Source organism: Eurosta solidaginis, chromosome 5, assembly GCF_040869045.1.
Source record: "Eurosta solidaginis isolate ZX-2024a chromosome 5, ASM4086904v1, whole genome shotgun sequence".
NCBI lineage: Eukaryota > Metazoa > Arthropoda > Insecta > Diptera > Tephritidae > Eurosta > Eurosta solidaginis.
In genome coordinates this window covers 270,861,672-270,888,454 of record NC_090323.1, presented here as the reverse complement: position 1 = coordinate 270,888,454, position 26,783 = coordinate 270,861,672, and the positions used below count along the sequence as shown (strand labels likewise).

The following is a 26,783-nucleotide window of genomic DNA, read 5'->3' as shown; positions in this document are numbered from 1 at the left end:
ACATCAACTTTTGGAATTACAATTTTTCATGGTGCAAAAGGCAGAAACAAATACTGAATAATAATTTCTAGTTCATTTATTTATTACCTCCAATTTTATATAATAACTAGCAGACCCGGCAGACGTTGTTCTGCCCTAAATTTGGCCTATATGCATACATTTTAATAATCTTCTTCCGTCTAATTCTACCCTCCACCCTCTACGCTTTTTCCTAATCTTTTTATTCACTCCTCCCTCCGTCTTTCTTTTCATCTATCTCCATCTTCGTCTCTTTCTATCACTTTCTCAGTCTCCTCTCTTTTCTCTTCTTTCAAGTTCTTCTCATTCTTCTTCATCCCTTATTGCTTGTCCTAGAGGGTGGTATGTATTTTGTTCTAGTCACAGTCCGTTTCCGGTCTACTTCCCGGAAAAAAGGGTCGTAAATATTAATATAGGCAAATTTATGTACCAAATTTCAGGCAAATCGCATAGGACGTATGTAAATAGGTATGTGGGTATTACTAATTCATGCCCTTATTTCGGATTCGCATGCATATTTATCAGTTTTGCCAGGTTGATGCGACTAAATCGAATATCACAATGAAAATTACTTTAGAGCTCTCAGCAACGGCTTTCATTTGATATCCATATTAACCACACATTCTAGGGGTACCCGGGTCCATTTTTCGGCCTATATTTCTAGAACCTGTACGTCGATCGCAATCAAAGCTATGTAATAACCACCGCGTGAGGTATACGCAACTTTTGTGAAAGCTTGAACAAAATCGACCGACGCATCCTTCAAACACCGGCGACCAACTAACACACATTTTAGCCTTTCTTTTTATATATATAGATTTTTATTTTTCACACTTCACTATAATATTAAAACGAAATGAAGGTAGTCGTTGCTTTTGAAATTTGGCTTAAAAATTGCACATGGAACAACTAAAGACTCTCCTGAATAAAAAAAATGTCTTAGTACCTCTAGATAGATAGATAGTTATTTGAGGATCGCACTGCGACCACTGGTCTATTGTGCCCTCATCTGCTTCACAACACCTCATCCAAGCCGACATCTCTGATGAACCCTAGCAGTTCACGTGGCTTGAGGGATTTGATGTGAGTATGCTCTGGCCATGGTGAGCCCATAAACTTAGCTCTACGTCTTGAGATTGCATCGCACTCCAGGAGGACATGGTCCGCCGTCTCCGCTGATCTGTCACAAAATCGGCATGTGTTGTTTGATATTATACCCAGCTTTTGCATGTGGCTGTTCAGTCTGCAGTGTCCTGTAAGAATTGCTGTTAGAGTTCTTAGGTTATTTTTCGAGAGGCCTATAAATGCCCTGTATCGAGTTGTGCAATAACCCCCTAACAGTAGCTTAGATTGTCTTAGGCGTGGCATATTACGCCAGTGTTCTTCCCTCTTTTCCTTTTCTTCTGCCAATAGATGCCCCCTAATTTCCTGCGGGCCCACTGGCAGGAATGGCTCAGGACCAATAGGTCGTATCGTTGCTGCCTCTCTGGCCAGGCTGTCCGCCTGCTCGTTTCCCTCGACTCCCCTGTGGCCTGGAACCCAGGCCAACAGTAATTCATTGTGTGCTCCTAGTTGGTTCAGCTTTTCCACACACTCAAGGACTAGCGCTGATTTTATTTCAAATGCTGAGATGGCCTTGAGGGCGGCCTGGCTGTCACTGAGTATGGCAATTTTCTCATTGGAGTATTTTCGCTGAAGGTTCAGGTCCGCGCACTGGCTTATGGCAAATACCTCTGCTTGAAAAATGCTCGGGTATGCTCCCAGGGGTATTGATATTTTGGCTCTGGGTCCAAAGACTCCAGATCCAATCCCCTCTGGGGTCTTCGAGCCATCGGTATACCATACTATACTGTTTAGCTGCTGAATGCTCTCAATTCTGCTTTCTTCCCACGTACCCTTGTCTCCCAGTTCTACTTTATATCTTTTCTCATATACTATGTGCCTGAGGATATCATCCCTCGGGAGTTGAGAGATTGGGATCTTCTCTCTCAATTCCTCTATGTTCCGGGACGATATGACTTTACCTTTGCCCGAGCCCTCCTTAACGATATTAAGGAGGGCTCGCTTGGCTGATTGCTCTATCGATATATGCAGCGGGGTCAGATCGAGGATAGCCTCCAGCGCTGTTGTGGGGCATGTGCGCATAGCTCCCGTGATGCACACACATGCCAGTCGCTGAAGTTTTGACAGTGCTTGCCTCGTCGTCGCCCGAGTTGTTCTCGATGCCCAGGCTATTGAGCCATATGTTATCATAGGTTTTACTATCATGGTATACATCCATCTTAGCACGTGTGGGCTACAGCCCCATGATTTGCCTGCTAGACGTTTGCATACCATGATGGACCTCGTGGCCCTAGTCTTCATGGAGTCGAAGTGTTGTCTCCATAAGAGCTTGGTGTCAAAAATGATCCCCAAGTATTTCACTGCGGTTCCATATTCTAGTTCCACGCCATCTATTGTTATTGCTCTCAGGGCTGGTAGGACCCTTCTTCTGGTGAAGGGGATGATGGTTGTCTTAGATGGGTTGATGTTAAGGCCCACATTGGCGCACCACTCCCTTGTAATGTTCAATGCTCTTTGTATTATGTCACAGAGCGTACTCTCGAATTTACCCCTCGCAATTATGACGATGTCGTCAGCATATCCTTGGCATCTTATGCCACTGTCTGATAGCCTTTGCAGGAGTTCATCCACTACTAGGCTCCACAAAAGGGGTGACAGGACACCTCCCTGGGGGCACCCTCTCGTGGTAATAACCTTAACTGCGCTGCTGCCTACTTGAGCTTCAGCGATTCTTGTACGGAGTAGACTGTCAATCCATCTCTGGATAGGCAACTGAACTCCTCTTCTCTGCAGTGCTATGTTTACGCTTTCGTGAGATGTGTTGTCAAAGGCACCCTCAATATCAAGGAAAGCGCAAAGCACTGTTTCCCCTGTTTCGAACGCCCTCTGTATTTCAGACGTTAACTGGTACAGAGCTGTGTCCGTGGACCTACCCGCTCTGTAGGCATGCTGGCTATAATGTAAGGGCCAGCTCTTGAGGGCGTTCGACCTGATTTCTTGGTCTATTATCTTTTCCATTGCCTTCAAGACAAACGAGGTTAGACTTATTGGTCTGAAGGACTTTGCTTGTGAATAGTCCTTTTTACCTACTTTTGGTATAAATACCACTCTTGCTCTTCTCCACATCATGGGTATATATCCCAGTGCCAGGCTATCTCTCATGATTCTGGCGAGATGTGGGATGATCTGTGTCCCTTGCTGCATTAGCGCCGGGTAGATGCCATCCACCCCCGGAGATTTGTATTTCTCAAAAGATTCCACTGCCCATCTGACTCTGGCCTCACAAAAGAGGGAGTTGGCTAGTTGCCAGTCTGATGGGGTTGGTTTAACTCTGGGGAACACAGGTTCCGGTACTTGCGGGGAGGCCTCAGGAAAATGCGCTTGCAGCAAGGCCTTAGCTCGCTCTTCCACCGTTTCGGTATAGGTACCGTCTGGGAGCCTAATTGCTAGGTCTGTCTGTCTCTGCTCTTTGGCTAGGGCCTTGTGTAGCCTTGCCGCTGCAGGCGTGCTGGAAATTCCCTCACAGAAATTCCTAAAACTTTCCATTTTTGCTTTTCTTATCTCCTTATTGTACTTAGTTAGATTTTGGGTGTATTCCTCCCAGTTGCCGGTTCTCCTTGCCTCGTTAAAGAGTTTCCTGACTTTTCTCCTAAGCAGCGTCAGGTCATAAGACCACCAGGGGGTCGCCTTTTTACCCTTAATCAAGGAGACACGGCAACTGGAGTTATAGGCGTCTATCATTATTTGATTTGCCCTTTCCACCCTGCTCTCCAACTGGGTACAATTGGTACTTCTGCCTTTACTCTTAAGGCTATCTATGTTAGCTTCTATAATACTTTTGTAGCTGTCCCAGTCTGTTTTCCTGGGATTTCTTCTGGGGTTGCTTTGCCCCGATACGGCGCCCAGCTCAAACCTTATGATTCTGTGGTCCGAGAGGGAGGGTTCTTCTGAGACCCTCCATCTCGAGATCATATTCTCAGTTAGGTTGTTGCCGAGCGTTATATCAAGGACTTCTGCCCTAGCTCTCGTAACAAACGTCGGTTTACTCCCGACGTTGTATATACTTAAATCATTGCTGGCTATATATTCTAGCAAACACTCACCCCTTTGGTTGGTATCACTGCTGCCCCATTCCGTATTGTGGGAGTTTGCATCGCTTCCTATAATAAGAGGAAGTTTCGCTCTTCTGCAGTGAGCCACCAGCTTCTGTACGTTATCTGGGGGGACCATGTTGTCGTCCCCCGGGAAGTAGGCTGCGGCTAGCACAATGCTGGAGTCCTCCCCGTTGACTTTCGCATTTATTTGTACCGCCACCAGATCTCGACTTAAAAACTCTGTAATGCAAAAATAGTTAATATCTGCTTTAAGCATTACACATGCTCTAGGTCTCTGCTGGGAGAGATCCCAAATTACTCTACTGTTACTTACATTAAGGCCCCTCACCTGTCCCTTGTATGCCCAAGGTTCCTGTATGAGGGCTATGCCCAGATCATCCGAGGCAAACCTCCTCGCCAGTACAGCCGAAGCTGCAATGGCGTGGTGGAGGTTGATCTGGGCTATCTGCATGCTTATGCCGGTCATTTTGGCCCGGCCGGCCTCATCGGGTCGTCGTAATCCGACAGCCCGCTTTCGCTATCATCCCGCTTGTCCAGTGCCAGCTCTTGGAGGTCCAAGCCCTCAATGAGCTCCTGTGTGGTGGGTATTTGTTGGTCCGCTTGTTCCGCGACCTCTTCGATATTACTCGCTGCGGTAGAAGAGTTTGTAGTCTCACGAGCCTTGATGGTGTCGGTGCTCGCGTCCGACATGTCTTCGTCCGACATCTTATCTATGTCGGCGTCCTCTACCGCCTTGTCTTCCTGCCGCTCACTATTCCCTGGTAGCTTCTGCCTCCAGGGTCTTACATGGATCAAGCCGTACCTGTAATGCAGCTTGAATCCATTCCTACGTGTGAGCTGGTAGGATTCTTCATCTATGCCTACGTCTAGACGTAGGCCCGTTTCTTCCGCGCTGCTGTTAATAACGCGCCACCTCTGCGTCTTAAGGCCCTCGTTCTGATTAGCGAGGAGCCTTATCGCAAATTCTCTGGGGCGGTCCGCACTTCTGGGGAGGAACATTGTCACGTTATGCGTGGGCGGTATGTCATCCCCGCGCCTTGTGCATAATTGTGCCCCCGTCCATCCCTCAAGTGTTGGCACTACTTCCTCGAGCCATCTTGCGGTTTTCTCGTCCTCGCAATCAACAAGGAGGAGCCCTGCTCGGAAGTACACCCCGCAAAATACTAGAGCATGCCCACACCCCCTGAACACTCCATCCATAATTAGCTCCTGGAGATTTGTCAGGTCCTCTTGACTTAGGGCATCCGCCGGGTAGTTCCTGGGCAGCACAGCCACTCGGGTACCCCTGAGGGCGTCCGAGTAGCTCTGCTGTCTTGGCGCTGCTTCAGCGGGTCCCCCAGTCGCCCTGGTCAAATCCTCCCGGCGCCTGGCTGTCGTGTTCTGCGGAGCATGGGCCCGTTGCCTCTTTGAACTGGGAGTCTCCTCCGGTGTGATCTGCCCGATCCTACGCTTCCCAGCGGGAGCGGGTGTATGCTGGCCAGCTGCCGCTGGCTGTTCTTTACCTCCGACTTTGTTTCTCCGTTCGGCGGTCGCTGTACTGTGCTCGTGGGCTGGTTTATGCCTGTGCTTGTCTGCCCTGGCTCTTGCGTCCCTGGGCGACAGGCCCTCCTCAAGGTATCGGAGATACCATTTTGTCCCAGACCCACTTAGTCCCAGGCGCCATTTATCTGTTAGCGATCCTGGTCTGCCCGGTGGTGGTAGTGCAGGTTGCCTGCCCCTGTTATGCCTTCTGTTAGGCCGCTTCCACTCTTCCCGGTTCCGCTCGAGGTCGCTCCTTTTCTGGGACCTATCGCAGCTGCCTTGTGAGCTGCTTCCAGAATCCTGCTTCGACGGTGAGCGCCCATGTTTACTTGGCTCCCTTAGTACCTCTAAGCTCCTCCTCATAAACCCCGGGCCAGGGGTAATCCATAGCGGTAGAGTACGTTGTCAAAATTGTTGCAGTGTAAAAGTAATTATGTGTAAACTAAGAAGACGGTCGGGCATAAAACAACCCTGCCGTCATGACGGTAGAAACTCGTTCATCACCGTGTTTTGGATACGTTATGACTAAAGGCTTTGTTTTCTCGGAAAGCGGTGCAGCTTTATTACGACCGCTAAAGAACGCCCGGTATACTCACAGTTTTCAGCGGCATCGCTTTGTTGGAAACCAAAGAGGATAAATATAATAAGAGCCGTCACTCGGTATTTTTTAGGCATTTACTCGATGTAAACTATGAGGTAGTCGCTACTTTTTTTTTGGGCGAGATGTTTATAAATGTCTTCTATATATGTTCATGGGGTATTTGTGTTTATTTTTCCGACTGTATTTAATTAATTATTTAATTCTCTTTCCAAAAAACACGTTTGCATAAAGTGACAACACCGCATGGATAAATGGAAGGCAATTCAAAAATGTCACTCATAAAACAAAAGTAGCGACTACCTCACAGTTTACATCGAGTAAATGCCTAAAAAATAACGAGTGACGGCTCTTATTATATTTATCCTCTTTGTGGAAACTACGATCACTTACGGCAGACGATTCACAAAATTTTATTTTATATTTTTCCTCTTATTTTTTTAACTGCACATACAAAAATAAAACATGTTAAAAGAAATTAAAATTCAAAAATGTTGTTTATTTTATATATATTTGACAAAATGTTCACCGCTTTGACAATAGCGGTGGCAAAAAAGGTGATGAACGAGTTTTTACCGTCATGACGGCAAAGAGGATAAATATAACAAGAGCCGTCACTCGCTATTTTTTAGGCATTTACTCGATGTAAACTGTGAGGTAGTCGCTACTTTTTTTTTTGGCGAGATGTTTATAAATGTCTTCTATATATGTTCATGGGGTATTTGTGTTTATTTTTCCGACTGTATTTAATTAATTATTTAATTCTGTTTCCAAAAAACACGTTTGCATAAAGTGACAACACCGCATGGATAAATGGAAGGCAATTCAAAAATGTCCCTCATAAAACAAAAGTAGCGACTACCTCACAGTTTACATCGAGTAAATACCTAAAAAATAACGAGTGACGGCTCTTATTATATTTATCCTCTTTGATGACGGCCGTAACATTCCATGCCCTGTCGCTATATTAAGTTACGGTGAACTTCACCGTCTTCTTAGTTTACACCTAATTACTTTTACACTGCAACAATTTTGACAACATACTCTGCCGCTATGTAACGGCCGCTAATAGCGGCACCGCTTTCGAGGAAACCAAGCCTCAAGAGACTTATTTTTTGTGGAATATGTTTGTAATTTTTTGCGTTTTCTTCATTTTTATGAAATTTTCACGACTTTTAGGTTAAGGCAAAGAGGATAAATATAATAAGAGCCGTCACCCGTATTGTTTAGGCATTTACTCGATGTAAACTATGAGGTAGTCGCTACTTTTTTTGGGCGAGATGTTTATAAATGCCTTCTATATATTTTCATGCGGTATTTGTGTTTATTATTCCGACTGTATTTAATTAATTATTTAATTCTCTTTCCAAAAAACACGTTTGCATAAAGTGACAACACCGCATGGATAAATGGAAGGCAATTCAAAAATGTCCCTCATAAAACAAAATTAGCGACTACCTCACAGTTTACATCGAGTAAATGCTTAAAAAATAACGAGTGACGGCTCTTATTATATTTATCCTCTTTGGTTAAGGTACCATTATATGGGTATGGTTACGACTAAGGCGTTAGGGTTAAGGAAGTTTAATTTGGTCTTTAGCGGTCGTAACATAGCAGTACCACTTTTCGAAGAAACCTAGCCTTAAATGACCATCGATAATACTCATGATAGAATTATAGAAGGTGGCGCATTGCGCATGTAAACATTAGTTCACCGGTTTTTTATGATCATTTTCCTTAAGCTCTTGTTTCTTTTTTCTCTTTCTTTCATTCGCTGATATATTGTGGATAATCACAAATCACACACAGAAGATTATGCATTCACGAGTTCAAAATTGCTTCGTTCTGCGCATCTACGTCACACTTGACTGCTTCAGCGAATGAAAGAAGGAGAAAAAAAAAGAGCTGAAAGAAAATTACGTAAAAATTGCCCATAAAAAACAGCTGAACTAATGTTTACATGCGCAATGCGCCACCTTATATAATTCCATCATGTTGGATAATACTCCCTCCGGGAAATGCATCGCTCAAGGCTAATTCATTAGAGGTGGTGTTATCCCAACAGCTGATTGCTTCTTCTTGATAATTTTCCATACAACGCCTTGTCCACTATGTCAGTTAATCGAAATCAATTGAAATTTTCTTTTGACTTGACATTCTTCTGCACGGCGAATTGGTTGAATTCGCTTTGCCACCACCTGGTATGGATTCACCTTGGTCAAGTCGAAAGAAAATTTTAATTGATCAAGGCGAAGCTATACAAGGTGACGGCAAAGCGAATTCAACCAATTCGCCGTGCAGAACAATTTTGTTGTACAATGCGTTGTATGGAAATAAATCAAAAAGAAGAAATCAGCTGTTGGGATAACAACACCTGGGGCCCTATTCAGTAACTGTGAGTTTTGAAATATACAGTTTTCTTTCATACAAATTATATGAAGAAAAAGTGTACACAACAAATTGTGTAAACTGTGAAATTCTGATTCTGTAAAGCAAAACTGTGAACAAAAAAACTCACTGATAAAAACTTCGTGAGTTTTCTTGGTAGCCAGTGTACACTATTGTGACATTCAAAACTCATACGCACTGTTGCAGAATGGCTTTTTTGTTTTCATGGCGTTTGATGAATAGTTTCTCACTGACATAAGACATTTACATTCAGCGCCCATTCAGCAAAACAGCAATGTACACAATAATTTACAGAATCGCATGAAAATTTAAAGTGTAAATTGTATGTGCAAATGAGCTTTCAATGAGTGTACATTTTTCAGTTTTGCACAGTTAAGCGCCGAATACACGACACGAACATTTCCGCGAACATTCCCGTTATGTCATGTTTCTGCGACCTTTTCTGTCGTGTATGGTGGTGTTTGCCAGTTCGCGCAAATGTTCGCCAAAAATCAAAATATTTTAATTTTTGGCGAACATTTGCGCGAACTGTTCGTGCGTGTATGGCGAAATAGCTCCTAATCGTAGTAATTTCTGAACGGAACAGACGTGCGCGGAAAAGTAAAATGGACAATAAAAATTTCTGAGTGAATTTATTGAAATGTATAAATCTTTGCCATCACTGTGGCAAGTAAAAAGCAAAGATTAATTGCCACAGCGAGCAATATTGCTGCAGCACAATTGTTGGCCGTATTCATCGCTGTCTGAAAGAGAACTAATGTTCGGCCAAAAGTTCGTATGGTGTATGGCCATAGCTGCGAACAAGATTGTGGAATGTTCGCGTAAATGTTCGTGTCGTGTATTTGGCGCTTTAGGGAATTGACCCCTGGTATGGATTCGCCTTGTGCATCGCTACAACAAAAAATCTACGATAGAAATATTTGGCTCATCTCTATATAAAGCGAAAGTCATCGGCAGCGTTTCCATCCTGCTACAATTGTGTCGTTTTTAATACATTTTTTTCTAAATTTAGTAATTTGATACATAGATACTTTTTATCACGATATGCCCTATTTTGAAACATTTTGCTTATTTCTCTTAACTAATTTTAAATTTGTATAGGGACATTTAAAAAAAACAGCAAAAAATACCAGTAACATTGATAATAAGGGGGATTCCACAGTGAAAGAAACAAAAAACAGAAAAAAAAAGGTAATTGTAAAATATACACATCCATGCATACATACATTCATTTAATTTGCAAATATATTTGACCACTCATTTAGATCTTCAACGCCCAAAGCATATGAACGGCGTTTCAGGGAAAATTGGAAAGAATTATTTCATTGGCTGTATGAACAAAATGGTAATGCATTTTGTGTATACTGCAGGAAAAGTATGTTCAATATATAAAAAGTTTTGGGGAAATGTTTGTAATATAAAAATGCAGAAAAATGTTCAATGTATAAAGATATTTTTGAATTCGCATTGAATGTAATGAGTTTACCTCATGCTCAGCAGCGGCTGAACGTATGTTTTCACAATTTAATTTGATAAAAATAAATTTAAAAAATAAGTAGAATGTAGAAACGGTTGAAGCTGTTATGTTAGCGAAGGAAATTAAAAATGAATACGAGTAAGAAAATTTATTAATTCTAGTTTTTTTAGTCTTCAGTTTTTGTCAAAAAATTAAAACCTTTATTTCATGAATTGTTTTTTGAAAAAATGTAATTTGTATGTATACGTTTTTTTACTATGTACCTATGCATAAAAGAATTGCCTAATAAGACTGAATGTGTAAATTTGTGCAAAGAATCAGAAGCTTTTGTTAGACAAATGATATATAAATAGATATTACTACAATAAATACGAATTTTTTTTTTAAATATAAAGTGATTTATTTTTAAAGAAAAAATAATAATGATGGTTGCCGTTGAAGAGTTTGACACATTTTGATACATTTTTTGCTTGGAAATTGATAAATTTTTTTCGAAGCTCGCGGCAACGCTGATCACCGGTAATTATGTATGTATCTATCATCACTAACCATAACTTGCTTTTGCTGAAAATTATAGAATTCGCTGTTTAATTAAATCCTGCAATTATGGGAAGAAATAGAAGAACCCCGGCACAGAAACGCTTAATTAATAAAGCTAGAGCCGTCTTAGAATCAATGATAAAAAAAAACAAACCGTCGAAACCAAGAATAAGGAGACCACCAAGCTCCAGTTTCAAGAAATTTGGCACAAGTGGAGCTAATTTTGAATTCAAGACTCCAAATCCAAAGCCACGGTAAGTCGAAATGGTCCTTGGTAAATTTGCGGTCACATTCCAAACTAAATATATTAATACTGTTGTTTAGTGAGAACAAAAGGACCAGGATGTATTTACGTGAAGAGCAAGTGGGCATAACTCAGTTCCTAACCGAAGGCTCAGGCTTTTTCGGAGTTGTTAAATCAAAGATGAACGATTTTCTGATTAATGAAATTGATGCAAATGGCAAAGTTTCACAGTTCAACAATTTGACTGTCCCGATGATATTAGAGGAGAGTAAGTTTGCTTTGGCCCATAATCACCATTTTATGACAAAAATGCAAAATTATTGCGCAAGGCAAATTTAAGAATAGCACCATGCACGACGACAAGCACGTGTGTTGAGCATATCGACTAGTGCCTTGTTGAAACTTAGCGGTTTTATACTTCAGTAAAGGCTGCAATAAAAGGTTTTTATATGAGGGGTCCCCTTCGGCAGTGAAAACTCACCTGCCTTGCAGATGCCGTTCGGAGTCGGCGTAAAACATATGCGGGAAAAGCTCGGCCCAAAATCTCTTCGGAGGTTATCGCGGCTTGCTTTTATTTATTTTTTATTTAAAACTGGAACTGTTTTATTTATTTTTGCAAAAGGGAGTGTGGGCATGATAAAAATATTGGACCATGTTAATATAAAGAAGCATTTTCTGTTAATCAGACATATATGTATATATATTTTTCCAAGTTTTTTTATAAGTCGTCGGACCCGTTAAAATTGACCACTAAAATACTTTTGAGGGACAGACATTATACTTATCAGACAAATTTACGAAAGGGTTTGGTGACTGGCCAGTGTTAGGAACCCTCCTAAGACTATAGATGCTATTCAAATTCAACAAGAGTGTCGTATTCATGTAAAATTTGAATATTTTAGTTGTTTTAATGGTTTCCAATATACAATTTGATTGAAGCAAATCACATATGTACATCGAATAAGCAACCTTGTGAATTACCTAAATTTTTTTTGGGTCTGCGTCAAACGGTAGCGAAGTTTCTTAGAATATAAAATCTTTGCCAATATGATCACGTTATCACAGTTTATATATAAAAGCCGAAATTTGCCCAATAAAAATTATGACGGATTAACATACCAATTGCATGGACGAAACTTGGCTTTAGGTGAATCTCTTGAATTTTATAACTGGTAAATACAAGAAAAATCTGACATATTTTTGTAGAAAATTGAAAATAGTACTTTGCTATCGTCTACAATACAATACGCGATATGCGAATTAAAATATTTTATATTTTGGCAGATCGGGATGAAGGAGAACAGACTGAAAGGCCTGCTAAATGGAACTTCCCTGGCGAATATGTCCACTTTCTTGTTTTCTTAGAAAATGTGACTACAAGTGAAGCAGTATTAAAGTTAGCTTCTGAAATGGGGTACGATCATGATCGACTCTGGTTTAAATATCTGTGTAATTTTAAGTGTCTTCTTAACATATTTTAGCTTACATCCTTCGGAAATAAGTTATAGCAGTACAAAAGGAAGAAATGTCAAAATCGTCCAAAAATTTTGTATAAAACGTCGTAACCCGTCAGATATTGCAAGTGCTGCACAAAATTGTGGCATACGTGCTGGCAATTTTGAGATCAAGAATGAGGAGCTAAAGTTGGGAGATTCGAAAGGTGATCGAGTAAGAATCGCTTTAAGATATGTTCGCGGAAATCAGAAAATTATAGAAACATCTCTAGAGAACATTCGCGAACATGGTTTTATTAACTATTTCGGACTACAACGATTTGGCCATCATCAGGGAACCCCTACCCATGACGTTGGCGTAGCACTGTTAAAGTCCGATTATAAAACGGTATACAAATAAATACGGTATTTTATTACACTATTTATAACATTGTCACCACATCTACATATCTATATGCATATACATACCTTGGAGATTTTATAGCAAATTTATTTCAATCGCTGTTTTGTTTATATAAGACGCGTATTAATCGCGTAGTAATCCGAAAGCGAAAAAGAAAAATTTTATCTCTGTCCTGAGATATTTGCAGTTGAAGTTGGTGATTTTCATGTGGTTGTTGTTGTTGTTGTTGTTGTACCCACAAAAAAATTGTGAACAGAAGTGTTTTGCGCGGATACAGTTTCGGTCTCCAAATCGGTGTTGGACCCACCCTAGGTAATTTTTTATTAGTGCGGCCGAAGGCCGCCAATGTAGAAAGGTGTTCGCGCAAAAGTACTATCGATACCACCCCCGGTTTCGGAGGGGCCCGCTGTTTGATGATGTTTGTGAGTGTACCCAGCCTATAGAAGTATTACATATATGTTTTTATACCATGTGATTTGAGTATAAAACTATTTTCTGTTAGTCATCAAGTAAGTTTCGAGTTAGGTACCCAGGGAGTGGTTTCAGAATAAATAAATTTGGCGTCGACGGGAAATACAATTTGGATTGCAAGCTAAAACAACGTCTGTCGGGTTTGTTGAGATAAAACATCCTTATAGAAATCATACAAAATACATAACGTTAGTTTAATTCACAGATCCCCTTAACACATTTAAAACTACATTTAACTTTCACATTCGCTATGGCTTTTTAGAAATGCCATAACTCCGATGTTATTAGCTGCAACTTTTTAAATTTTTACTGGGGTTGTATTTTAATATATCATACCAAAATCTGAAAAACTTTGTTGTTTCGAAAAATTTTTTCATTAAGACCTTTGTGAATTAATCTAAAGATAAATTTTTTATATACATTGACTCTAAGACTCTAAACATATGTATATTACCTTATGTATGTATATACCTGTGAAATTACCTGTGCATCTTGAACCTGCGCTTTTTTCTACAGGCTGTGGAACTTATATTAAAGCCACATGAACATGATTTACCATTCATGATTAAAATACGGAAGTTATGGTGGGAAACTCGGGACGCGGCAGCTGCTGCAGCAATCTTTCGTATGGACGACTTTGTTGAAAAGAAATTACTGGATGGTCTGATTGAAAACAATGATGATTACGCTTTGGCATTAAAAAGTGTAAGTATTTTGAGATTAAAAATTGGTACGTCAGAGCGTTAGTTAGAGCAAATGTTTGCCGCAATTTAAACTGAGTTAAAATCACATTGTCATAAAGTTTTAAGTTATGGTGGTCATGCTTTTTTAAGAGACTGTAAGTTAATAAAAACCATGTTCAACTATATGGTCGGCTCATCTCTACAGCAACAACATACCATTGTTCAGATTGTCAAAATCTGTGATGTTGGTGTTAGGCGAATGGAATGTAGAGAACACATAAAACTTTGCAATTCTTGTGTGTTGTGGGAAAATAATGCACTAAATTAAATGCATTTACAAATAGCTTAAACCCTACAAAAAATTTGGTCACAAAACCTAATCACGCCCATGCAAATGTGACTATGAATATAACCTATGACCGTAAAATGACTATTCAAATGACGTGGACTGACGAGAGCGTTTTTGCAGGGAAGTGATGTCAAAATATTTTTTTTATCAAAAATTGACCATCAGCAAATTATTGTCAATGTGTTGGTTACATTTTGCGATTTCCATCTCCTTTTGGCAATCCCTATACCAGTGAGTTGAAAAAAATAAAATCAGCTGATGAGATGAGTCAATCATATAATTGAGCCATGATAAAAAAAATGCCGATAAAAGTGTCACTTTGAAAACAATAAAATTTTAGTCTAATATGTCATGCAAACTTAAATATTACGTATACTTGCTACCCAGCAAACATTCGGAGTCATAAAGGAATCAAAAATAAGTCTGAAATTTCTGCATTAACGCTCTTAAGAGTTCATTTAGGAGTTCGATATGACTGCAATTCCCTTCTTGTGATGGTCATATGATATGACCCTGAATATGACTCATATTGGCTCACTCCGAACGGATTCCATTTTGAACTTTTTCGGAGCCATTTAGAGCCTTAAAGGTCTCATACACATATTGCCATTTTTGTCTTTGGATTAAATATTTTTGGCATTTGGATAAGGATATCAAAGGATACTAAAATAGGGAAGCATATTCAAAGCGTTCTTTATCTAAGCAGATAGTTTGGATGAAGTGCCTCTAACTAAAAGGTGTATCCATATAAACGGCATACAGAGGAGACAGTAATGCTGTGAAAATGCACCAGAAAATGTCTTGAGTACTTACACTTCTAGGATGCAATGAATGCATACGGTCAGCAACAGTAAAATAAACCAAGTCCATATTAAAGTACAACGAAAAATCAGGAAAAGTTGAAACGAATGTACATAATCAAATTTGTATTCAAATGAAACATTTTCCATATTGAATATTTGTTCAAAGTTGCTTTGTTAACTATACATTCCTAGGAAACGGATAACGGAGTCGTAAAAGATTCTTATAAGATCATATTTTTCAAATTTTTCGGACTCATATCGGATTTCTAAATTATGAGCGCTGCGAGAATATGTTAGGGGGACCAAAAATAAGATATGTGTATGTATTTTCTTACTCCCTCAAACATTTTCGGAGCAGTCATAATTATAAGTTCGATAGGAGTCCAATATATGAGATAAATATGGGTTTAAGAAATAATAAAAAAAATTCAATCATAAAAGGCACATATATTTATTTATTTATTTGTTAGTTTACAAATTTTACAATTCATCAGACTAAATATGAATGAATGAATGAATATAAATGCGGATTACAGTGTAAAATTAACAAGCATACACAGTGACCAAAATTATATTATAAAATATGTATATACATATATTATTGAATCAGTTGTCGGGATGGACTGTGATGCCGAGCAACGGAATTGATTATCAGAGCTGTTGGAATGGACGTGATTTCGAGCAGCTGATGTATATTTAACACACAATAGTAGGGCTGCGATGTGTGAGAGGTTGGAAAGGACGTGATTCCAAGCCACCCACCCAAAGTAATTATTGATTATTAGTGCTGTCGGAATGGACGTGATTTCCAGCAGCTGATGAATATTTAACACACAATGAGTAGGGCTGTGATGTGCGGGAGGTTGGAAAGGACGTGATTCCAAGCCACCCACCCAAGGTAACTATTGATTATTAGTGCTGTCGAAATGGACGTGATTTCGAGCAGCTGATGTATATATGACTCCTATATGATGAAAATTGGGAGCCGTATGCCAAGAGTGTAAAATTAGTCACCACCAGGTATGCCTGTCGTAAAAGGCGACTAAAATACCAAATTGATTCAAGGGGTTTTTAACGCAACCCTCTCACGGGATGCCAGCGCAATATATAGCTTCTCCAACCTAATTGTCAACCTCACCTACCCGTGGCGAATCATGTTCTTTAACAGTCGAGGCTGTAACGACCCAAAGTTCCTTATTGGTCAAGGGCTGGGAGGGCGGGATGGCCCAGAAGGTTTCATGTGGTTGTTGTTGTAGCGATTAGTTACTCCCCGAAGGCTTTGGGGAGTGTTATCGATGTGATGGTCCTTTGTCGGATACAGATCCGATACGCTCCGGTAACACAGCACCCTTAAGGTGCTGGCCCGACCATCTCGGGAACGATTTATATGGCCACATTAAACCTTCAGGCCATCCCTCCCTCCCCACCCCAAGTTCCATGAGGAGCTTGGGGTAGCCAGAGCCTCGTCTGTTAATGAAACGGGATTCGCCGCTCGAATGTGAGGTTGACAATTGGGTTGGAGAAGCTATATATTGCGCTACACAACCCCTTGAATCCTTGACCTTCATGTGGTCATACCAAATCGTTCCCGAGATGGTCGGGCTAATACCTTAATGGTGCTTGTTACCGGAACGTACCGGATCTGCATCCGCCAAAGGCCATCAACATCGATAACACTCCCTCGGGCCTTCCTTATCGCTACAACAACAGCAAGTATAAAATTAAAAAAAATTAGCTTCGTTGCTAAATTTCATATTTTTCTATAGGTAATACAAGATGCCATTATTAAAATAAAAAACGTTGTCTTATGTTGTGGAATAACATACTCCTCCCCTTCGATTGTGGCTCACAATTGCTGCTGTATGCACAAGTGCAAGTTTTTAACCTTTATTTTTTGCTATATTGCGACAATGTCAGTTTGCTGGACAGCGGTATGCCAGGAATCATCTGGTACGTCACTTTCTATACCTTTATGTTGACAATGATATTTTTGCTTCGGATCTGCATCCAAAATGCACCCTGAACGGGCAAATCCTAATCACCAATTTAAAGCACATAAATGACATCGAAAAGAGTAAAAAAAGATAAAAACAAATTCTGAACTTTATATGAGTGTATTAGGAGTCTTATTGGATTCCTATTTAGACTTACATATATAATGTATGCAATAAGGCTCAATCGGACAACAATTGCAAAAAGGGAAATGCAATCAATTCAGATTCATAAATGAGCTCATAATGAGCGTCAATAATCCGAATTAGGACTCCTTTCTAACTGTTTTTTTGGACTCCAAATGTTTGCAGGTACGACACGATGTGAAAGCGGTTTTTTCTATAACACCTCTAACGTGCTTGTGTGTTCTGATTTTAGCTTACATATATTGATTTACATTCCTTTTTATGTGAACTGAAAAAAATAGTTGCCTCGTAACAACCTACTGCTTTACTCAGCTTCATTTCAAAGTCTTGTATTTAATATCATTGCCTCCCGACGCTTTGAAAAATTCAGAAAGCAGTTGCTTCCGGGCGATTTTGTATATTTTAACAAAGATGAACTGGATGAATACATTGTCGAATACGCTGAAATCCCGGAATATATTGTTTCGAAGGATGCAGAACTGGAAGACATGAACGACATTGAAAATGCAGGTGCCGCACTTAATGAGAAAATTAAGACATTGACTGAAGAAGATATTGCAAGTGGTGAATATACAATTTACGATGTGGTTATGCCATTACTTGGTTTTAATATAATGTATCCTGACAATGAAATTGGTACTTGGTACGAGGAGATTTTCGAAAAATATGGATTGTCACATGATGACTTGCAAAATAGTTGCTCTTTTCATTCCTTGGCAGGATCATATCGAAAATTCTTAATACGACCCAACGAATTTACATGGTCAAATCGTAAATATTCTCAACCATACGAATATCTACTCTCATCTGATTGGGATCATATTATTGGTAAAGCCGCAGAAATAGATAAGTTAGGAAATAACGGCGACTCCACAGCTATTTTACTAGATTTCTGTTTGCCACGATCAGTCTATGTTCCAGTGCTTCTAAGGGAACTTTTAAAAATGGATAAATCCGCTGCGATCACTACTACTGTAATAAGATAAAAACAAAAACAGCTCAACTGACGAAATCGTAAATTCGATGCTTATTAATTTGATACTATAAAGGCGTATAAAAATATAAATAAAAGAGTAACCGAGGATAATACAACTCCAAGTAGGTGGAAGTTTTGTATTTTGCCTTTATGCTATGCAGCGCCAAGTTTTCTCAAAATTATTTGACTCATGTTTAACCTTGAAATGCAAATGACAATGTTGGGCTCAAATTTATAAAAGAAATAAAAATAATGTTTTGTGTTTATTATACAAATTTTAAATAAATACTACACACATTACCAAAACTAAAACTACTTATTTTCTAACTGGAGAATGAAGTACGGTGAACTGATATTAAGATGGAATATCGGGTATCAATTGACAAAGTAATGAAGGGAAGTAAGCCTTGAACGGCAACTTATTTTGGTCTTGAATAAACGCGCTTATTTCACGTGTTAAAACAACAATGACGCAGATTCTACATTTCGTTCTATCCCTAATATCTTTCTACATTATCTCTCACACTCTTCGGCTGTTTGCTTGATAACACCTTAATTATATAGGATATCTAAACGGCTCATTCCTCGATAGATGGCGCAGCTACAAGGCTCTCAAGCTAAATAGTCGGCCAACTGTGCTTCTGCCAGAATGGCAACTGCTATTTTTTATATGCGAATGTCCTACGAGATGTCTAAAACCAGATCCAAAGTGACAAAAAATTATACTTCAGTTACACAGTACAGCACTTGTCTGGGTATTTGAGAAACATTTTTTTTTGTGGAGATTATGGCATTGAAGTAAGCCTCCAAAACATCTAGCGCCAATAATTAAAGACTCGCGGAAGTGGTTAAATAACTCTCTAATAAACGGAGAAACGCACCTTTGTTGGTCATAGTATATAAGCTTTAACTGAATCGGTTGCTATGAATTGTGGACACATACTTTTCGGCATAGAAGTGGAGAATAGTGTAGAGGTTAAATGGAGAGACACATTTCAGTTGCAACTGCGTATAATGCATACTGGAATTTAGTAGTACTAATTTTCTGGCAAAATTTTTTTAAGTTATACACTTAGGCCAGGTTTTTCAGTACAAGTTCAACTCAGTTTGTCAGTTAAACTACGTTTAAACTTATTCTGGAGTTTTCAGTCTACTTTAACTGAAGTTTAAGCTAAGTTTAAGCGACCGATCTGGCATAGTTAAACTCTAGTTAACCTATCGGTTGTTGTTGTTGTTGTAGCAATGCTCGCCCCACCTAATAGCCGCGACCGATCACAAATTGTCATCAATATCCTCTAACGGGAGTCCAAGGAAACTTGCCGTTTCAACAGGGGTGGACCATAAGGAAAGGGGTGTTAGAGGCGTTGGTTCCACATTACAATTAAAGAGATGGTTGGTGTCATGTGGGGACACATTGCAAGCAGGGCATACATTTTGTATGTCGGGGTTGATTCTGGATAGGTAAGAGTTTAACCTGTTACAGTATCCAGAACGAAGTTGAGCAAGAGTGACACGCATTTCCCTGGGGAGTAAGCGTTCCTCTTCTGCGAGTTCTGGATATTTTTCTTCAAGTACTGGATTCACCGGGAAATTCCCGACATAAAGGTCCGACGCCTGTCTATGGAGTTCACCAAGGACCTGCTTGTGTTTTTCCGCTTCATACGGCTGGGTTCTCAGGTGCCGTATTTCCTCAAAATGCTTACGGAGATGACTCCTTAGGCCCCTAGGCGGTGCTGGTTCGTCAATCAGATGTCTGTTGGGATGCCCAGGTTTCTGGGTATTCAACAGAAACTGTTTGGTCAGCATCTCATTTCTCTCCCTGATGGGGAGTATTCTCGCCTCATTATGCAGATGGTGTTCTGGGGACATAAGAAGACAGCCCGTGGCGATTCTGAGAGCAGTATTTAGGCAGGCCTGTAGTTTCTTCCAGTGGGTGGTTTTTAGGCTTGGCGACCATATGGGTGACGCGTAGCACGTAATCGGCTGGCTAATTGCTTTGTATGTGGTCAAGAGCGTTTCTTTGTCTTTTCCCCAGGTACTGCCAGCAAGGGATTTGAGGATTTTATTACGGCTCTGAATTCTTGGAACAATTGCGGTTGCGTGCGCACCAAAATGTAGATCCTGATCAAACGTCACACCTAAGATTTTGGGGTGTAGGACAGTCGGTAGCGTAGTGCCATCGACGTGGATGTTCAATATGGTCGACATTTGGGGCGTCCATGTTGTAAATAAGGTCGCGGAAGATTTAGTCGGTGACAATGACAGGTTTCGCGAGGCGAAAAAACTGGAGAGATCAGGGAGATAGCCGTTTATTTTATTGCATAGCTCATCGATCTTTGGGCCTGGGCCTGTGGCCATTATTGTGCAGTCATCGGCGTAGGAAACGATTGTGACTCCTTCCGGTGGTGAAGGTAGCTTAGATATGTAGAAATTAAACAAAAGCGGGAATAGGACACCACCCTGTGGCACCCCTTGTTTAATTCTCCTTTGTTTTGATGTTTCGTTTCTGAATTGCACCGATGCCTGCCGACCACCCAGATAATTTGCGGTCCACCTTTTAAGACATGGGGGAAGGGTAGACCCTTCCAGGTCTTCCAGTAACGAGCCATGGTTGACCGTATCAAAAGCTTTTGATAGGTCTAACGCTACGAGTACTGTTCTATGGTGGGGATATTGATTCAAACCGCAATTTATCTGGGTGCTAATGACATTTAGCGCGGAGGTAGTGCTATGGAGTTTTCTGAAGCCATGCTGATGAGGGGCTAGCTGCAAATGTGCTTGGAAATGAGGGAGCAAAATGGCTTCAAGCGTCTTTGCCACTGGCGATAGGAGAGATATCGGACGATATGACTCACCTACGTTAGCTGGTTTCCCAGGCTTTAGTAGCGGGACCACCTTGGCCATTTTCCATTTCTCGGGTATGACAAAGGTGGAAAGAGACAGGTTGAAGACATGCGCTAAATATTTGAAACCCTCTTTCCCTAGGTTTTTAAGCATCGGCATGGCTATGCCGTCTGGGCCCACTGCTTTGGATGGTTTAGCGCGACCAATGGCGTCCTCAACCTCTCTAGCGGTGATGGTAATTGGTGACGCGCTGAGTTTGTGTTTATGTGCACGTCTATTGGCTCTCCGTCTATCTTTGTCGACCGTAGGATGCATTATATATTGTCGGCAGAAAGCGCTCGCGCATTCTTTCGCATCCGACAGCACCTTATCGCCAAAGGCGATGGAAACTTTGTCTTTGTGCTTAGTCGGATTCGATAGGGACTTTACGGTGGACCAAAGTTTACCTACACCGGTAGAGAGGTTACAACCTCTTAGGTGCTCTTCCCATTTCGCCCGCTTGTGTTCGTCCACAAGCAATCTGATGCGTTGGTTTATATCCCTTATTTGGGGGTCGCCTGGATCAAGCTGTCTTATAAGGTCGCGTTCCCTCGCTAAGCTCGCGGCCTCCGCCGGGAAGTGGGGCCGGATTTCGGGAATTCTCCCGGCGGGTATGAAATGTGCCGAGGCGGATTCAATGACCTTACGGAAGGCACGCTCCCCTTGGCGGGCATCAGTCGGGATAGGGAGGGCAGCAAAGCTGCTGTCTGTTGCAGATTTATATTCTGCAATATCTTGCTGTGAGTTTAGTCTCTTGAATCGCAGCAATGCGGATGTTGTGCCGCTTCATGAAATCGACTATCTCCGTAATCTTCCCAGTTAGTCCATTACAGTTGAACCGCAGAATTCTGAAGTGCATGAGGGGTGACGCCGCCACTCTAGGGGTAAGTGAGGGGTGACTACGCCTAGGTTGTGGAAGGCCAGGACGCAATTGCTGTTGTGGCTTTGGGACTGGGCGCCCTTGGGCAAGCATTTGGGTACCCGGATGATTTGGGTTTGCGACCTGGCAGCATGGCGCGATGAAACCCGTCGAGGGGTTGCCGTCGCGGAGACCAGAACATCTAGGAAAGTGGCACCACCCAAGGCAGGAGCTGCATTGAGCGGATGTCGCAAACCTATATATTCTGTGCTGGCAGACGGTGCAAACGGAGGCAGGGACTAAGAGTCTGTTTCCCTGACCTGCACGATTGCTGCCAGAAAAGAGGGGAGGAGAAGAAGACGGGGGCAGGGGCTGATGCTCAGCATTGCTACCAGCTCTACTACGAAGGTAGTAGTTATGAGTGGTATCAGCTGTTTGAGTTGTTGGCGCCGTGGGGCGCGAGCAGCAGCGGGTACTTGTTGTGGCTTGCTGAGCAGCGAAGCTGCTGGAAGGTAGTGGGGATACGCTTAGGCGTAGACTACGGGACGCCCTTGGGCGTGAGCAGCAAGGAGCCACAAAAGATTTATAAAAGTTACGTGGACGTCGGGTTTTGGGATCAAGCCCAGAACAACCTGTCCGATGCAACCATCCCTTGTACGAGACACACTGAACAGAGTATGACCGTCCTAAAAAGATTCTTTTCTGGCAAATGCAGCAAAACCATTTCTCAGGACCGGGTGAGGAGACGGACCCGGATTGGGTTCGATACCTTCCCGGAGTAAGAGAATATGTAGCAGTCCTGCTGCAAGGAGCTGCTGGGAGGATGACAATTTGTGGGAGGGACGAAACAAATTAAATGGGGTCACACTGAAATGACAGTCCTTGGTCGGGAAAAATCCCGAGTCGCTCCGGTACATAGAACCGACTGTCTTGGGAAGCGGTGATTTGCGTTCGTTCAAAAAGGCATTTGGGCTTGAGTACCATCAGAGCTTATGTTGATAACTAGGCATAATTCTAAAATCTCAAGAGCTGTTTCGAAACAGTGGCTCAACTCGAGAATCATAGCGTACTCAGCAAAAGAGGTAATTTTTTATAAAGCAAAAAATGCTATTGCTTAAGTTGAACAAATTTAATGAACAACTTGTGGTTCTTTAACTGGACTCAAATGTAAGATTCCATACTACAGTTTTTTCACGAAAATAAAACGAAATATATATAATTTAAAAAATAAATAAATGTGACACGCTAAGCCCCGAAGAGATTTTAGGCAAAGCTTCTCTCCCAATTTACGTCGTGCTCCTTTTAATTTCTCCTACAATTTGGCCGGACGGGACCTACTTGTTTTATGCCGACTCCGAACGGCATCTGCGAGGCAGATGAGTTTTCACTGAGAGCTTTTCATGGCAGAAATACAAACGAAGTGCTTGCGAAACACTGCCGATGGGCAATTCCGCTTAGAAAAATGTTGGAAGAAAGAAAATGTTGGAAAAATGGAAGAGAAGCTCAGCCTTAGATCTCTTCGGAGGTTATCGCGCCTTACATTTTTTTTTATATTTATTACCTACAGTCCGGTAGAAGTGACATCAAAATATTTTGGAGTTGGCGGAGGGACAAGCATACGTGGCGCAGAGTCGAGTAAAGCCTTTGGAAAGATTATGTATTGAGAACTTAGATTGTAACAAATTGTCAGGAAAGAGGCCTTGTAATGGCAGGCATTACCATTACCCCAGCGGGTTAGGGGGTCAGAATATTCCCGCGGTAGGTTTGCCTGTCGTAAGAGGCGACTAAAATACCAGATTCAAGGGGCTGTGTAGCGCAACCCTTCAGGTTGCCAGCGCAATATATAGCTTCTCCAAACCCAATTGTCAACCTCACCTATCCGCGGCGAATCCAGTTTCACTAACAGACGAGGCTCTGGCGACCCCAAGCTCCTCATGGAACTTGAGGGTGGGGATGGAGGGAATGGCCTGAAGGTTTAATGTGGCCACATAAATCGTTCCCGAAATGGTCGGGCTAGCACCTTAATGGTGCTGTGGTACCGGAGCGTACCGGATCTGTATCCGGCAAAGGACCATTACACCGACAACACTCCCCAAAGCTTTCGGGGAGCAACCTTATCGCTACAACAACAACAACAACAACTGGCCTTGTAATAATGAGACACTAAATGAACTAAATAGAATGAGAAATAATAGGCAATTAAATAAAGTCTAAAAACTTGAAAAAAATAATTAAGAAAATTTTTAAGTTAAACAGTTTTATTAAAAACAATACTTACATGAAGAAATAATAATACCAAAAGCTAGAAAATAATTAGGTAGGTCCTAGGTACTAGTCATCACACACCTCATCAATCTAGGGCGTTGATCAGAGAATTAAATAAAAGTGTTGGGCGCGTGAAATTTCTAAAAATGTGAGGCGGCCACCGTGGTGTGATGGTAGCGTGCTCCGCCTACCACACCGAATGCCCTGGGTTTAAACCCCTGGCAAATCAACATCAAAATTTTAGAAACAAGGTTTTTAAATTAGAAGAACAATTTTCTAAGCGGGGTCGCCCCTCGGCAGTGTTTGGCAAGCACTCCGAGTGTATTTCTGCCATGAAAAGCTGTCAGTGGAAACTCATCTGCCTCGTAGATGCCGTCCGGAGTCGGCATAAAACCCGCCGTCCCGCCAAATTGTAGGAAAAATTAAAAAGGGGCACGACGAAAATTGGAAGAGAAGCTCGGCCTAAAATCTCTTCGGAGGTTATCGCGCCTTGCATTTATTTTATTTTTTAAGTATTGTTTTCAATAAAACCGTTTAACTTAAAATTTGTTTCAATCATTTTATTTCAACTCAACTCGACATCCAATGTAGGATATCAACTGGAGAAACTTGTTGAATATTCATTTGAGAACTGTACATTTCTCAAGATCTCTCGAAGTTAGGATATTGGAAAATATTAATGACGTTGGAGATCAGCTCGAAAACTTTTAATTTTACAAAATTTCTGAAAGGTTGGATAGTGATTAGAGAATGAAGTTGGATATCACTTCCAGATCTATACATATAATTTCGCTGGAGAATTTTTTTCCATGTTTGTTGGGTAAACAAAATCCAGCTGCTGCCGTATCTACAAATTATCAAGATAATAAAAAAACCAATGTTGGCGCAAAAAAAAAAAAACATGCCCCAAAGGCAACCTTAAACTGTGCTCAGTAGTTTAAATTTGACTAGAATTTAAGTAAACTTAGTTTAAGCTTAGCTTAACCAGCTACTGAAAAACCGGGCCTTATAACAGTCCATACAAAGTTCAATGCTTGCCCATCAACTTTAACTGGAGTTTAAACTCGCACTGAAAAACCCGGCCTAAGTGCATATGTATATATGTATATTAGACTGGGTTGGTCCCCATACAAAAAAAAAAAAAGTTGCTAATGTCCGCCCCTAAATTTAAAGATTATGTTGAGAGGGTTTCGAAAAAATTAATTTTTATTTTCTTTGATCCTTCGAAATACATCCGAAAAGGTTTTTTCGTTGTAACTTGGTTATTTGACGTCTAATTTTTAAAATTGATATGTCATTATTTTGGCCTTGAGAAGCTTCACATTTCCGTTTAATGTCCTTTTAAGCTATGAAGATGTTTTCACATGATTGGGTCAGCTAACAAAATTCTACATTTCGAAATTTTTTTTTGTTAACGCGTTCAGCAAATTGGAAAAGTAAAAATGTGCTCCTGGTCCGCTCTTTTCCCTTATTGGAAGGGCTGAATTCTTTTTTTGAGAAATATAGTATAACACCTGTTATACCAAAAGGGAAAAGACCGGACCATGCCCACATTTCTACTTTTTCAATTTGCTGAACGCGTTAACAAAAAAAAAAAAAAAAAAATTCGAGCCGATATCTATTTTTTGGAGGCTAACTTCGAAAAACGGAGATAGTACTTTGTTTACTTAAGCCTCAATCTCGACAAAAAAGTGGGTTTTGGCCAGTACCCAGAAAAAAAGTTGATTTTGTCGCATAGTGTTATTATTATAAATACTGTAACGAATTTACTTGCAATTCCCCTTATTTGCAATCTTCTGCTGAGTTCGAATCACTAAACTGTTGAATAAATAACTCCAATATGTAATAATGCAAAATGGCCTTTATTAAAGTACTTCACAATAACACTCAAACTGTGCAACGAATAGCTTGCTTAATAACCAAACTGATTGATAGCTCAAATGAAACTCTACTATTCAAAATAATACTGCTCTTGCTCGCTAGATAGCGTCTTAGTCGAAACTGCTTGACAACTCAAATCAAACTGAATTCCAGCGCCTCTACAATTGCCGCCTTTTATACTCTTTGATTTCATCGTTCGCATCTTCTAGGCGCTTCCAGAATCTACTAGTCCAGCAGCTCCAATTGCACGATTTTATAGTTTTTTCTCATTGTATACTTTCAGGAGTATCTCAGATATATGCATGTGTTTGTGCATTGACTCTCCGCTGCTCGTATACGTACATGGTACATATGTGTAGACGCAATTATTGTTTCGTTTATTTAGATACATAATGATTGTTCTATGGATGTGAATTCACGTCACTGCTTAGCATCGGCTTAGAGACGATAGCATCGCTCAGTGCTGCTAACATTCGTTACAATACGAAACAACAGGTTTGACTCACTTATTTACTTTGACTTCCCCTATTCATGATATTTGGCATATCTTTATTAATTTTTCAATGCCAACCCTAATAATAATTTTTCCTCCAAAAATATCATGAGTTTTAGGTCTAAGTATAATAAGAATCA

The 26,783-nt window shown here is 40.8% G+C and overlaps 1 protein-coding gene and 2 long non-coding RNA genes across 3 annotated transcripts; 2 read left to right on the top strand and 1 right to left on the bottom strand.

The window, feature by feature from the left end:
- Window positions 1-1,118: 1,118 nt before the first annotated feature.
- Window positions 1,119-5,115, bottom strand: LOC137251847 (uncharacterized). The gene is made up of 3 exons (XR_010953373.1): window positions 4,510-5,115; window positions 4,185-4,415; window positions 1,119-1,271 (listed from the first exon to the last, which is right to left on the bottom strand). It is a non-coding gene; the product is annotated as an uncharacterized lncRNA (long non-coding RNA).
- A 3,538-nt stretch (window positions 5,116-8,653) lies between these two features.
- On the top strand, window positions 8,654-10,717 carry LOC137253520 (uncharacterized). Its single transcript, XR_010953821.1, has 3 exons — window positions 8,654-8,710; window positions 9,826-9,915; window positions 9,990-10,717. It is a non-coding gene; the product is annotated as an uncharacterized lncRNA (long non-coding RNA).
- A 10-nt stretch (window positions 10,718-10,727) lies between these two features.
- On the top strand, window positions 10,728-18,574 carry LOC137253519 (pseudouridylate synthase 7 homolog). Its single transcript, XM_067790597.1, has 6 exons — window positions 10,728-10,995; window positions 11,066-11,253; window positions 12,270-12,399; window positions 12,467-12,827; window positions 13,830-14,018; window positions 17,568-18,574. Exons 1-6 carry the CDS (start codon window positions 10,808-10,810, stop codon window positions 18,270-18,272), a joined length of 1,761 nt encoding a protein of 586 aa, XP_067646698.1. The 5' UTR covers window positions 10,728-10,807; the 3' UTR covers window positions 18,273-18,574.
- Window positions 18,575-26,783: the final 8,209 nt, after the last annotated feature.